This window comes from Neolamprologus brichardi, chromosome 5 (genome assembly GCF_056152115.1).
Source record: "Neolamprologus brichardi isolate AB-2024 chromosome 5, ASM5615211v1, whole genome shotgun sequence".
Taxonomy (NCBI): Eukaryota; Metazoa; Chordata; class Actinopteri; order Cichliformes; family Cichlidae; genus Neolamprologus; species Neolamprologus brichardi.
In genome coordinates this window covers 3707019-3721571 of record NC_142108.1, presented here as the reverse complement: position 1 = coordinate 3721571, position 14553 = coordinate 3707019, and the positions used below count along the sequence as shown (strand labels likewise).

The following is a 14553-nucleotide window of genomic DNA, read 5'->3' as shown; positions in this document are numbered from 1 at the left end:
TCCTGCTATGATTAACAGATGCGGCCTTGATGGCTGTTAAATGGCCGTGCGTGTTGATGTTACTGCACATCTGCACCTTTTCTTTAACATTTCAAGATGTTTCACGAGACAAAAGATGTGATATTTAGAAAGCTTGTATGGAAATGAAGTACATATTTGAAGCAATAATATATTTTATGAGTTTAAAAATAACTCTTGCTGTAGTCACATGCAACTAGTAGTTTTTGCTGCCTAATGCGACTCTTCAAACACTGCAGATTAACTGGATGTCATTCTGCTGTGTTCTGTACCTGTTGCACTACAGTATGTGCTGGCATTACCATTAGCCTGTAATTGCCTACTGTGGCCATCATGGACACGCTTTATAGACTACACAACTCCACCGAGTGTGAAACACCTTCAAAGATCCCTCCATAGGTATCACGGAGCACCTTAACTCTGGGAAGGTGAACTGTTTTTATCTTGTGTGAAGACTGATTAAAAAATATCCCTTTAAGGGAAACACATGTGTGTACAATAGCGGGGAGTGTAATCACGGTACTGTCTGCACAACTGAGGAACAAACCCCAGCAGGCGGCTGGACTCGTGGCAGCACAGGTGCTGCTTCTAACATTGTCTTAATAACAGCTCTGCTCCATTTAGAACTCTCATTAAGCTCTGCCATTGATCCATAACGTACAAACACCAGTACCCGACATTTGAATCATCCATGAATCGGTTCTGTGGATTAATAATCTTCGCAACCTGTCATTTGATCTGACTTTGAATTAATGTTATCCACAACCCAAGTGAGGCCAAGTGACGAGCTTTTGAGGTGATTTCTATGAGTGATTCTTAGTGTTTAGGCTAAAAGTTGCTCTCTGTTCCTAATGCTTCCTCCAGCCTGCTCCACTGTGTGCAGGGGAAGAGGCGAACATGTGTAGCTCTTTGTGAACACACTGATGCCTTCTACGTAAAGAACAATAAATCTCCCTCAGGTCATTTTCTCTGCATCAATGATTACAAGACTTACTGAAAACATCACAAAATGCTGACAGCTACTTCACTTAATGCTGGCGTCCATTTTTATATACAGATGTAAAGCAGTTTTCAGATAACTATAAAATACTTTTAGTGCCACACTGCTGGTTTCATTTTCTTTCAGCTCCTTGCTTAGAGAATTTTTTGAAATACTAATAATTTTATTCTGTGATATATTTTTATCAGACGAAGCATTTTTCACAATAAATTCCTAACTTTCTGAGATAAAAGTATTCATCTTTTATCTTATATAAGCTATAGTAATATGTTATATTCTGACTGCACTACAAAATAGCAAACTCTCCACTTTTTCTCTGAATTTTTGGGGGCTTTGTTTTTATTTTTATTCCCACAATCTGCTCATTTGCATTCAGTACATGTAGCTGCCCTCCACTCAGACCTGCAATAAATTCAAGGCTGCTGTGGCTCACGAGAGAGCAGGTCATCTACCAATCAGAGGGTTAGTAGTTCAATCTCTGGCTATTCCAGTTCAAGCACCTTAGAGTCCTTAGGTGAGATACTGAACCCTGAATGGCCTCTGACGCATTCAGTGGAGTGTGTGGGATCACTAAAGGTGTAGCTTTTAAAAGCAGCAGTGTGACTTTGATTAAGAAAGTACTATGGCAGGTACATTTATCATTTATCTAATGTGTTTAGGAGACACCTTTAGATTGCAGCTGGAAAAAGAAGAATGTTTTTACCCAAGCAAATATCATTTCTTTCTCCCCTGTGATGGCAAAAAATAAAATATATAAGAGATAAATATATAATCAATTTGACATACACAAAAAACCCACTGAGCTCATATTCTTCTCTATAATAAGAAAAAGAAAGAAACACGTGAGACTTGACCTCCCCAGCACCTTTATTTCCTGTTCTTCTTTACAAAAACATCCTCAAATTGCCCTCTTTTTTTTTTTACTTATTAACAGACTTTCTCAGAGACATCGACTCTGTATCAAATAGGAAACAGCCACAGAAATGTTCCACGTGTCAGTATTACTGCCAATATGGTTCATTAACAGTTGAAAAATGTTACGAGGTGAGCTGAGGGACAAAAAAGAGGAATGTACCAACAAAAAAAAAAAATGAGGGGGGCAACAAAAACAGCTCGCAATAAGAAAACAAATCTCACAGGAAGATGAAGTGCAATGATCAGTAGCTCCACAGTCCTCTGCACTGAGTGTTATTCCAGACTCCCAGAGACGTGGTGATATTTCAATTTCTTCCATTTGGCAACACAGACAAACTGCATGCTCTTTTCGTCCCATTTTCTCTTAAAAAAAACATCAAAAACAAACAAAAAACAAAACAAGGTTTTGATGGAAACAACAAAACAATCCTCATCTTCTTTTTTTCTTGCCCCTATTTTTTCTGATTTCTGTGGAGAGAAACAAAAACAAGCATTAGTTATTACAGACATGACAATGAATGAATGAATGAATGAGAACCTCTCTGGGTTCTCACTGAGCACCTGATCACTGACAAATCATGGATCATGCATTCTGATGTGCACCCTACCACAAAACACAGTGTAAGTAGGCAAAAACACAGAGCAACCAAAATCTCTCAAGTCGTGGACGATGCACGGACATGGACACAAAACACATCTCTCAAATGTAATGGTACAACCAGAACCACGAGTGTTAGACAACACAATGGAGGGACTGTCCAAGTGGCTGCATGGCTATGGTTGTAGGGATCGTGGTGGGATGAGTGAAGAGGCAAACCAGAGGGGGATGAGGGGGGATGGCAGCAAGTACATGTGAACACTCGGAGTTAGAATGAGCACCACACAGCCATGCACGCTGCGAGACATTATGGAAATGCGCAGTGGATGCAGTCTGTGAGGATGCCCTTACTTCAGCCTGGAAGCAGAACCGACTCATTTGTTACAAATGGGGGAGGCTTTATCGAAGGCTTCTATACTTTGCCAATCTACTACTTTGCTCTGCAGCAATCCTGTAAGACAGCGAGGTGTGGATAGAAGGGTTAAAGAAAAGAAAAGAGAGCTTCACGACACAAAAACTAGCCTGGAAGAAGGAAAAAAGTCCTCAGTTGGAGAATGACATTGGTGAAATCGTTAATTGAAATCTTCTACGTTGTTAAATGGGCTGTTGTGAGATCAAGAGGTAAAGGCGGACAATTACAAAGCGAGCTCTCGAGTCAGAGACAAATTGCTCACTCTGGCCCTCAAAGAGCTCTACATAATCACGGTGAAGAAATTGCCCCCTGATATCGTCACTGCTTTCACTCCTTTAGATCGTGCTGCTGTTCTTCTCTCCTTGTCCAAGTATGCACAAGCTCTTCTACTGACAGAGAGCCTGATATCGAAATTAGCCTCTGCAGGCCCACTGAACAGCTACGAATATAGAATAGGCACTTTCCCTCAAGTTTGGAGATAAGAACTACCTAGAGGCCTCACAGCACTGAAGTCCTTGTTATCTGGAAAAGGGCTAGGCTTTCTCTCTACCATTAAGGACTCTCTAGGAGCCATTTGTGCCAGTCGCATTTGGCAGGCGTACCTCTTCACTGCTTTCTGGGCCAGCATGCGGTTTCCGGCGAGGAAAGTTACACCGCCGATGATTGCCAGGTACTTCAGAGTCTGGAACATGTTCAGGTGGGTCCAGTAGACGTACATCAGGCCCAGCATGGCTGAAATGAAACAACCAAATAGATTTGAACATTAATGACCACCCAGCCAAGTTCCCCATCTCCACTCCTTCACACCATATAGAATGCTCCAATGCTATGATATACTGAGCCATAGTCCTTTGAATTTGACATATATCTTCATGGTAACAAAAGGAAATAATTATAGAATAAAACCTTTAATAGTTTTACTGGAAGTATTACAGTTGAGTACAAACATGTGAATGTTTAACATTGTCTGAAAAAATATTCCTGTGGTTTGGACAGCCAGCCACAGCCATTAACAGAACTGCAGCCACCATCCTGTTGCTCTGTAGTAGCCATTGTGCTGTCACATCATTCACTCTAAAACTTACACTATAGCCTACATGTGTTAGTATCATGGATCACATTAGCTGGTTAATTAAGCTTAAGCTTAAATTTCAAAACTTACATTTTCATCATTTCATTTCATTTCATTTATTTGTTCATTTCAGGCACAACAAAAATACATATATTAAATATAAAGTGCACAAAAACAAAAAACAAAAAATTACCTGAAAAGGAGTGGGACGAAGAAAACTTATTAAATCCCACCCCTATACTCACTAATCAACAAAAAACAATAAGCTTCCCACAGCTACGCCCATCGTTGCAACCAAACAAACCATTTTAACTACTGATTTTATCTGTTTTGATTTTATATACTGTTTTGTTTGTTTGTTTGTTTGTTTGTTAATTAGTTTGTTTGTTTGTTTGCTTGTTTTAATCAATTTTAAATCATGCTTTTTAATTGTTTTTGTTTCTAATGTCTCTGTAAAGCACTTTGAATCACCTTGTTGTTGAATTGTGCTATACAAATAAACTTGCCTTGCCTTAATTAATATGCCAACTCAACGAGCATTTAACAAGTGCCTTCTTCCTAATCTCTCATCCTACTCAGCTTACAGAAACCACGCTCTGTCCTGACATCTGCAAACACGTTGCTGATGAGTTTATGGGCTCACACTAAATGAGTCCAATATTTAAATATTTAAACTTCTAAGAGTCCCTCAGCCTAGAGACTGTTTAGTGATCCCCAGGGAGCCGCTGGTCTAAGAAAAACTGAACCCGACCCAGTTAGCAAGTAGTTGTGGCAGGTTGCTGCTAGACACTAATATGAGATAGGTTTCCTATCACATTCTGGTTCTAAAAGCACTACCCTCTGCAACTGGTTTCACCCAGCAGTAACCAGCCAACATTTGCTAACTGTTTGGGGAACACACATTTTTCCCTTTATATTCTGGAAAGCGGAAGGGAAGCGGGAAGAGGCCGCTAAGAAAGCACAAATGTTCCATGAAAATGTTTTAAGTTGCGTTAAAAATTACATTAACATTAAACTGTTAAAGAGCCGTGAAAGTTTTGCCGCGTGTGCGCAGAGACATTGGGAGACACAGCAGTTCGAAGGAAATGTTTTATGCCTAAAACACAAACCTCCCTTTAAAGAGAGCACTGTGGCAGGTGAAGCGTCAGGTCTGTGTGGCGTGACGAGAACACTGAACTCTGTGGTGATAAAAACGCACAAAGCTAAGTCCGCTGGAATTCTGCATTGTTTTCCTGTCACAATTGCCTGTCGCACTTTTGTGTCATCATGAAGTGCCCTCGATTTCAGTGGTTTTGACACTTCATGGGAGATGTAGCCCCACCAGATGTTTACTTTGGAGAGCAATTTGCATAACAATAGTGATGATGGAAATGAGCAGAGATTTGCATTTCCTGTTGTCGTGCTTTTCTGGGTTTAAATTTTTGCTTCTTTTGGCTGCTAAATTCTGCACATGGAAAGCTGACTTAATGTCACAGAGGTGTTTGGGGAATTTCATGAATAATGCATACTTAGAATAATCATTCTGCATAATGTCAGCGCTGTTCTTGCAGCAATTCGCTCATCATGTAGAACAACAGCGGGCAAACAGCAGACAGAGAAGCTGGAAAAAAAGAGTAAAAGATTTCATTTCAAACACGGGGACTAACCTGCGTGTCCCAGATGGAACAGGATGGTGCTCGGAGAGAAGCTGAAGCTGGAGATGTTGGCGCCGAGCTTGACCCACTACAGAGGAGAGAGGGGAATAAAACACAATGTGATTTTTCGTCCTCTGCAAAAGGACAAAAGAGCCAAAAAAAATTGTTTACCACCTAACGCACAATGAACTGATCCACGGCAACAATGACTATTATTCATCACTGAAAATGCCAGGGGGAAAAAATACACTATAGCTTTTGTGATTTCAAATTAAAACAAGTATTATAGTCATAGTGGAGTAGAGTCTCATTCACTGTCTGTGAAGGCTTCGTACTGAAGAGCTTTTCAAGAGGGGAAAAAAAGATCACTGCACAGAGCAATAGCACAGCAGACGCGCTATCAGGGAAAGCTTGGACTGATAATGAAATAGGTTTGTTTGTAGGTGTGTTTCTTTAAATAGCAAATTACTCCCATACGTATACGAAACCACAGTTAGATGGAGAGTGAAAAAAAAGGGAAACATTTTGTACAAACATATTATTATTATTACCAGAATGAGCAGCAGCAGGAAGGGAGACAGGATGAGTGCAGTGAAGGTGTTGGAAACCACTGTGGAGGGCTTCTTCTCAGGTTCCCTGAACAGATGCTGCACAAACATGAGGAGATTGTTAAAATCAAGCTGGTTTCATTCCATCATCAGCCAGTAAATGTGATGTTAAGAGAGCATAACTAGTACCTGAATCTCTGGTTTGGGTACATAAAGAGTCTTAGGTTGAATTGTTGCCGGCGCCTCCTCATCCACGAACTTCAGAATGACGTCGGCCTTTCAAAAGATTAAAAGTGGGTGAGCAGTGTTTACGTCAGCGAGGACTCGCTATCGCCAACAGGCCTCAGACACTCACCACGTTCCACAGGATGGGATTCTCTAAAGTGGCGTCTCCAACGATGAGGTAGAGAGAATAGGTGCCGGAGATGGAGTCGAATTCCGATTTCCGCTCGGCTGTGTCCAACTCAAACTTGTACAGGTTCTTGCTGTCGGGTTCGGCCACAAACACGACCTCCTGGCCAGTTTTCTGATTGTGCAGCCGCACAAAGGTCTGCAACATGGACAAGAAACAGGTTTTTGACATCAAGTGAGGGTTTGAGCTCACCCTCCTGCCATAACCAGTGTGTCTTCTTGCGTTTGACTAGGCCGTGTGGTCACAAACGAGACTATAAAAGCAGACGAAGTCAGAAACAAGTGTTCTGTCAGCAGTTTGCTGTAGACATGTGTTCCTGTCACACTCTGATTACACACCTGGTGAGGCGTGAGCTCCACTCCAGTGTTAACGTCAACCAGCTGGAAGGACATGGCAAAGTTCTGGTGGCTGTCTGCTGTGAAGGAGCTCTTAGCTTTGGAAGGATAGTCCACCCTGCATGTGTATTTACAAAAAAGAAAAGACAAAAACAGATGAAAATCATTTAGTATTTTACTTTCCTCTTACGGTGGATCAACAAAAGCTGGCACCACTTTTTAAATTTGATTTCCAACCTGGTGGTCTTTGTGCCGATGCTCTGGTCCTTATCCACCACAGAGAGGTCCATGTTGGTCACAGCCACCTCTGTGGACACCTTCACTTTAAGCTACAGGTGGAGACAGAGTACAAAGTAGAGTCATGACTACAATAGTCAGAGTGTGTGCACAAACAATGCAATGAGACTTCAGTGGTTCCCCACACAGCCTGCACACGGGCAGGCAGCCTGGGTATATTAAAGCCTGAACAGATTATCCTGGGTGGATGCAAATCACATCCTATACATCTGTGATTGATCTAAACGGAGTGGACAATCCCTTTACTCTTGTTTTGAATGTTTAATCACTGCTCAAATATCTCCTTAATATGGTTTAATATGCTACTGTGGAAAAACTCAACAGCATTCAGCTGCTTCCCCAGAGAGGATCGCAGAATCCAACTCCACAGTAGCTGGACCAAAGCTTGCATCAGCAGCCCTGGAGGGCCACTCCAACCAAAATGTGTAGCAGATGGAGAGCTGGTCCATACGTGACTACACCGAGACTGCAAAAGAGCAAAATGAGAACTACAAGTGCCAACTTCAAGACGGTGCCATCATCCCTTGGATCAGAGGTTTGCTGGACTGACATATGATTTTACTTTTTTTTTTTTTTCACAAAGTACATGGCAAATAAAATATTTGCTGATGAGAACCTTATAAACATAATTATTTATTTATTCATTTAAGAAATGATGGATCCCTGTTTTCCTTTCTTCTGCTTTCCTTCTCTAAGCTGCTGGACTTGAATGAACACAAATTTTAAACACTGGTGCAGCAGATACTTCACACACACACACCAGCACCACGTTAGAGTGGTCTGTCCAACGATTTCTGTAACTGGGTTCACATCCACTTCATGTCGTACTTCGCTCTCTCTCGTGTTCCCTTTTCCATTGGACACAGAGCATTTTACGGCACTTCTCCTGTGAACAACCAGGTGAAATATCCTGACAGTCTCCATGGAGAGACTGTCTGATGACGTGCACCATTGTTCCCACATACTGCGCAGTATCCTGTTATACCCCACCCTCCAGCTTTGTCATGTCTCAATATGAATGAACAAGAGCTGCACAAATATGTTCTTCTAATTTTTGTTTTTAACTATGTAGAAAACAAGATCATCTATATAACCACATCTCCCTGATCGAGTTTCATTTATTTGGTTTTCAGTTAGATTGTAGCTAAAGTTCAATCTGATGAAAAAACAAACAAACATGTTTTTAAGTTAGGAAATACATAAAGATTGTAGAGCACTCTTGTTAATAATTGCAAACTCATTACTGACCAAAACTATTCTGATTTCTGCCATAACTGAACATCAGCAGGGAAAGAAAGCTCCTGAAGCTGTAGAGGACCATCGTTTCCACAAGCCCAACAGCAGGCACTTTGTCATTAATACAAACAGCCTGCTGGTTAGTAGGATGGGCAGTACACCAGATGTATCAGCATACATGCAGTAATTTCTTTAATTATATGAATATTAAGTCAATAATAAGTCAAATAGCACTCAATAAACCAAACTGCCTATTGCGGATTTTACAGGATTTTACATCGTTGTAGAGGAATTTTGACCCCACCCTTCTTTACAAAACTGCTTCAGCTCATTGAGGTTTGACTATATTTGATTAAGGCATTCATTTAAGCACAGCTCTCTTAAGATCAACAGCATATTGATCAGGTTGAGTTCTAGGCTTTGACTGGACCTTTAAACATGTTGATTCTTTTCTCTTTCAGCCAGAAAGACGGCCTCACATTCGACTGTGAAATACTGTAAACTGTTCAAGTTCTGTGGCAGCAATGCTGCTATGAAGAGTTTGTGCTGATGTGCCGTGTTTGGTTTTTCCCAAACATGGTAGATGTACATTATGGCCAAACATCTCCACCTATTCACATAAGTTTTGCTTTAATAATCAACAGCTTCCTGAAATCAAAGCACATAACAGTGTTTGAAATATGAACACTTTCCAACTCTTTCATATTTACAGAATGGTATTCTGGGTAATGTCATCTTTCAAGGTAGAATAACAGTATAACAGCTGGGAGGACGTTTGTGGCTACATATAAAGACGAGGATGATGAAGAAAGAGACGCGACATGACCTAACACAGACCTTCCCAAAGTGGGGGGTGCAGAGCCATTGCAGGGGGGGGAGGCTTGGACACTGCTAGCACGGGGCGCCCACACAAACGCAAAGCAGGAGATGAAGCATCGCTGAATATGTTTCCAAAACAACTTCATTCTAAGCCAAAGACTAGAAAATATGGTGAAGCAAATCTTCCCTTTGGCTTCACCTGCACAAGTGCTGAGGTAGGTCTCCCTGCAGAATTGCTTTTCCCTGCGTCAGGAGCAGTGCTGGGCTGTTCAAATCACGGACAAACAGTATCCCACATTCTTGATTTTTAGTTCACAAACACTTGTTGTAATGACTAACTACTCCTGACATTTTGGAGATGTTAGCTCTTTATACAGTAAAGTTACCGCGGGATACAAATAATATCAGGCTGCCACGATTTGTTCCCTCAGTTCAAATCACAGACAAACAGCATCCAACAGTTGTTTATGTTTTTAAACCCATTTTGCACAGAGAGGCATTTTTTGAAAAATGTATTGATAGTAATGTTGAATATTATTACACAGGAAAAAAAAACTACACGTAAAATAATCACACCGTGACGCCTCTGCCTTTCTAAATGGAGGGACAGTAACTGTGTGTGTATGTAAGCGTGTAAAACCTGCAGATAGTCAGATTAACAGTATTTTGTCTCTATCTGCCATTCTGCAATTCATCTCATGTAAACAATAACGTGGCGCACAGCGTGACGTGAAATAAGGCACATACCTTTGACATTGCATGACGAACTCTGTATTCCTCGTCCACAGGTAAACACAAAAAAGGAGTTTTTAAAAAAATTTCAGTTTTCGGTGATTCGAAACGCCGTTTACGTGTGGACGAAAGGCCCAAGCACATAGAAACAGCTGCGTTTTCAAAAACACCCGTGTAGGTGTGGACGCAGCGTACAAGAGTTAGTAGTTTATTTTATTATTACCTGTAATTTATTGCAGATTACTTGTATTTGCTTAATTGTTTACTAAATGTTTGAGGTGTGAAATAAACCGCAATGGAGCAAAATATAGGTGTGTGTGGTTGGAGGATGTATTTGTGCGCGCGCGTGTGTGAACATTGTTCTTGTAAAACAAAGGGGGGCCCAGCAAAAACAATTTTGGGAACCACTGCCCTAACATGTGACCAACATATTTCACTTTTTCTTTTACTTTTTCATATTTGCTTGTTGCTTTGCTCTGCAAACACTAACAAGACACATATTTGCTTCAAAACAGCAGCAATTAAAAGTGACCTTAGGTGCACACTACAGGCCTCAGGCAAATATTTCATATTAGTTAAGGGGGGACTAAGACTACTTTTCTTATTGTTCTGATCGTGTGTCATTACAATGATTTATTTTACATATACCTCTGACAAAAGGGAAAAGGGGTCACTGTAAACCTAAATAAAGAACCACTGATTGGAAAAATAACAATGACTATTATTATGCATGCCAATTCCAGCTAAATGTAGCAAGAAAAAACTTACCTCAACATGATTGGCAACCAGCCGGCTGTCCCCGGTCACTGCAATGGTGAACTGGTAATATCCGCTGGCTGGCTGGCTGGACATGAAGTTCAGTTCAAAGACGCCGCTGAAAAGGAGAAAATAAGAAGAACTCAGTATAACAGCTGCAGTCACAATTTACTGTAAAATGAAAGTACGTTGGGATATTGTGTAAAGAGGATTAGAAACACAATCTACAGCCAATGACAACTGTCTGCTTTAATACTGGAGTTTACCCTGTCGTTGGGGATAAATCTCAACTTCTGGGGAACCTGAGAGACGACTGTACAGCTAACATACATCTGGATTCTTATACGTACTCATTAATTGTGAATGGTGCTTGGTTGAGAATGGCAGTCTTCGAGGCCACAGCGTATGCAGATTCCACCACCACGTTGGCTGAGTCTAGTGGTTGAGACATGACGTCAGTGACAAGGAGCTGTGAATCAGAAAGAGAGAGAGACAGGGTGATGTGACTGTGAGGTGATTAAAAACCACACTGAGGGCTGTAGATAGAACACGATCCATCATGTGTACCTGCAGGGTTGGCTGGCTGTGGGAAACAGTAGCTGGGCCCTGGGCAGTGACGACTACCGGTACGTGGAAGCGGTTGCCGGACAGAGCAGCGGCGGCGCTTGCCACGCTGAAAGCCTCAGCCAGAGAGTCCCAGGATTTCTTGCTGAAGATAGAATTCACCAGCTGGATGACCTGATCCTGTGTGAAGAGAACATTTGCCATCAATACTAAGCCAAATCGATATAAATTCAGCTGGTACAGCACCTCACAAACAGATATCAGACCTCTTTGATAGGAGGCTCCATGTCCATGTGATCTGACAGGGAATAAGCAGCGGTCACGAACATGGCAGTTGCTTCGAGTCCCTCTTCAAACTGGAGGTAGAGGCCACCGAGGTCATCCAAGCGAGCTGTCAGATCCTGGAAGGGAAAAGCCATCAGAAGGGGGGTTAGAATTTACCTTAATTTCTGTCGTGTATATTGTTGCAGTGATAGATACTCGAACCCGAAGTCAAAAGTTCAGACTTCAGAGGTTTTTTTTACTCCTGACTCCTTACTGTCACAGAGAGGATATCACTGACTTGCTCAGCTCATCTGTTGTTCACACCTTGTGATTGTAAAAAGAAGCCAATCAGAAGGAAGCTAAAATGCTTCATTTGAACAGAGGCTGTCCCAAGGCCTAGTGCAACACAAATGTGGATCATTTGCAGCTTTGCATCATGCAAAGCAGTCCTTCTAGGGTCAAAGAATAAAAATATAAAACCATAAGTAAATACAATAGGGCCCCTTTTGAAGATATAGGATTTCTTGCTATAAATCAAAAAGTAGTGAGACAGCACCATCTGGTGGTAGTTTTAAAGTTCACCTCAATTTCTTCCAGTATTCCTCCGAGCTCTGCCTGCTGGGAAAGCTGGGATGCTGTTTGCAGAGCCATGGTGATGCTGTCCAAAGAGAACACCCATTTATTGTAAAATAAGATGCATAGACTGTCTTTATTTTTATTGTATTTTTTTGGGTTATGACAACTGAAAAGCATCTAACACTTACGCCATAACATTATCCTCTTTGTTGATCCGGGCTGTCAGGGAACCTACAACTTCCTGGGAAGCAAGAGGAAGCCCAAGAGAGCTGAGAGCACTCACAGCCCGATGAATCTGAGTCATGGTCGAATCTTCACTGACTGCAGCCAGGAGGAGGTCGCGGGTTTCGTTGGATACAGGGATCTAAAGAGTTAAAAACAAAAACAATGCACACAAATGTAATTCATGCATATCTGTTACACTTAGCTCTAACAGAAAGAAGAGATAACAGACAAATATTTTTATACCTCACATCCTGAAATGGCACGACTGATCTCAGCAGCAAAGAAGAGTGAATCAACACTAGTGGAATCAAGCTGAGATTTCACAAACTGGCACACATCCTAAAAACAAACAAACGCAAAACAGCCACATAGTGAAGACCGATGGGAGTCTAGATTCCATATATTACATATGCAAATAATGATGTTTTTCTCACTTCGTGATCGGGAACTGTCGCTCCCAGCTTGGTCAGACCCACAACTGAGTAGTATGCGGACTCCAGGTCAGTGAACTGCTGGCTCAGGAGGTTCTGCAGTCGGGCCACATCAGACAGGGAGAGGTAATGTGACGGTGTGAGCGCCTGAGCTCCGGAAAGAGCCAGGCTGAGAAGGAACAACCCGAACAGCCCTGCGGACACACAGCATGGACTAAGTAATCTGACGCCGGCTGCTGCTCGAAAGGTGAATTCATAAACACAAAATTAAATATATAATAAACAGAATAATACATTTTTATAATAGCTTCTCAACAGACAATTCATTCATTCATGTAACGCTCGCTCGTGCAGGTCTAGCTACGAGCCAGCTAGCTAACGTCAGTAGGAAACGGCACACTGCGAGCACAGAGCGGCATTTTTCCACCAACGCTAAAACCTGCATTTCAACAATAGCTTACACGACATGAATAAAACCAAAGATGCACAGAAATGACATTAAATTCGGCGTTTTGTAAAGGAATCTACTCACTAGACCGGTCCATGTCTTGAGGTCTAATGCAGCGTCACCAAAAGCGACGATTACTTCCGGTGTCTCAGAGCGCGACCTGTCAGTAGGGGGATATCCGGCTGTACACGTTGCATTTAAAAATAAATGCCCACTAAAATAATAATAATTTTTTTATTATTATTTTAATATATAAATACTTTGTATACATGTAAGACGCACTGTAAATAAAATAATGCTCTATATTTACATTCTATGACATCGAATGCAAACTGTAGATCATGTTCGCAAATGTCAGCTGTGCCGTCGCCGTAGTGCAACGGGATTCTGGATGCTTTCAGGAAATTTCTAGATTTTTGTACCTATATCACTGTAAAGTAGTATTTGCAAATCGGACGTGTTTAGTTTTTTCGGGGTTTTTTTTTTTTCATTTATAAAAAACCGCATTTAAATTGTAAGCATTTTACAACAAATTTTAAAAGTACACTAATGTGACCAACTGTGCTCTTTTTTTGCACTTTACTTGTAAAGGCCTATATGACATTTTTTTTATTTCACCATTTAATGAATGGCATTCATTAACCGCATAGAGAAGTTTTCGTCATTTAATAATGTTAAAGTTTTCTTGAAGCAAACGGTATTATTAAAGTTCTTCATGAGCGGCCTAGTGTCCTCTTATGTGGAAATCAAAATATGATCACCCTAAAGTACACCACGTGAGTCAACTGCCAAAACCTGTTTTTATCGAGGTGTTTTTTTGTGCTTATGGTGAGTACATTAAGTGTACTCCACTTACACTGATACTTTCAATGGAAACAGTTTGTTTTTGAATTTTTCACAGGATTACATAGAGCCTTAGGAAATTGTTCTTTTTCACATTCCTGTGTACTCAGAAATTTAGATCTTGCATTAAGAAAATGGATTAAAGATGTAACAAAATGTGAGTGGAAAATTCTGAAAGTTAAGATCTCAACGGACACACCAAGAATCCCAGCAAACAAAAATATCTTAAGTTACCTGGACAACTCCAACTCAAGCTAGTAAAGAACTTTAACCTCTAACCTTTAACCTGCTGAGGTTTCCTGATTGTTGGGTCTTTGCCTTGTAATATAATGTGACCCGATTCAAGTGTTGTGAATTGGTGCTATATAAACATAATTGAACAAAATGTTACATAAACTAAAACAGGCTCCAATTATTA

General features: G+C 41.0%; 1 protein-coding gene across 2 annotated transcripts; it reads right to left on the bottom strand.

Annotated features, from left to right (window-relative positions):
- Nucleotides 1-1867: 1867 nt before the first annotated feature.
- On the bottom strand, nucleotides 1868-13446 carry rpn2 (ribophorin II). 2 transcript variants are annotated; one of them, XM_006800167.3, is made up of 18 exons: nucleotides 13377-13446; nucleotides 12848-13038; nucleotides 12657-12752; nucleotides 12377-12552; nucleotides 12195-12270; nucleotides 11615-11749; nucleotides 11352-11528; nucleotides 11135-11253; nucleotides 10797-10902; nucleotides 7182-7273; nucleotides 6948-7062; nucleotides 6553-6747; nucleotides 6387-6473; nucleotides 6201-6296; nucleotides 5662-5737; nucleotides 3546-3675; nucleotides 2883-2982; nucleotides 1868-2401 (listed from the first exon to the last, which is right to left on the bottom strand). In XM_006800167.3, exons 1-17 carry the CDS (start codon nucleotides 13387-13389, stop codon nucleotides 2931-2933), a joined length of 1932 nt encoding a protein of 643 aa, XP_006800230.1. In that variant the 5' UTR covers nucleotides 13390-13446; the 3' UTR covers nucleotides 1868-2401; nucleotides 2883-2930. The 2 variants fall into 2 exon arrangements, with proteins under 2 accessions (XP_006800230.1, XP_006800231.1); XM_006800168.3 differs by lacking the exon at nucleotides 2883-2982.
- Nucleotides 13447-14553: the final 1107 nt, after the last annotated feature.

Excerpts from the sequence above, each read along its gene's own strand:
- rpn2 (XM_006800167.3), bottom strand. Across the intron at positions 10,903-11,134 it reads GCACCATTCACAATTAATGA|CGGCGTCTTTGAACTGAACT; the intron begins GTACGTATAAGA and ends TCTCCTTTTCAG. Across the intron at positions 6,297-6,386 it reads TACCCAAACCAGAGATTCAG|CATCTGTTCAGGGAACCTGA; the intron begins GTACTAGTTATG and ends ATGTTTGTGCAG.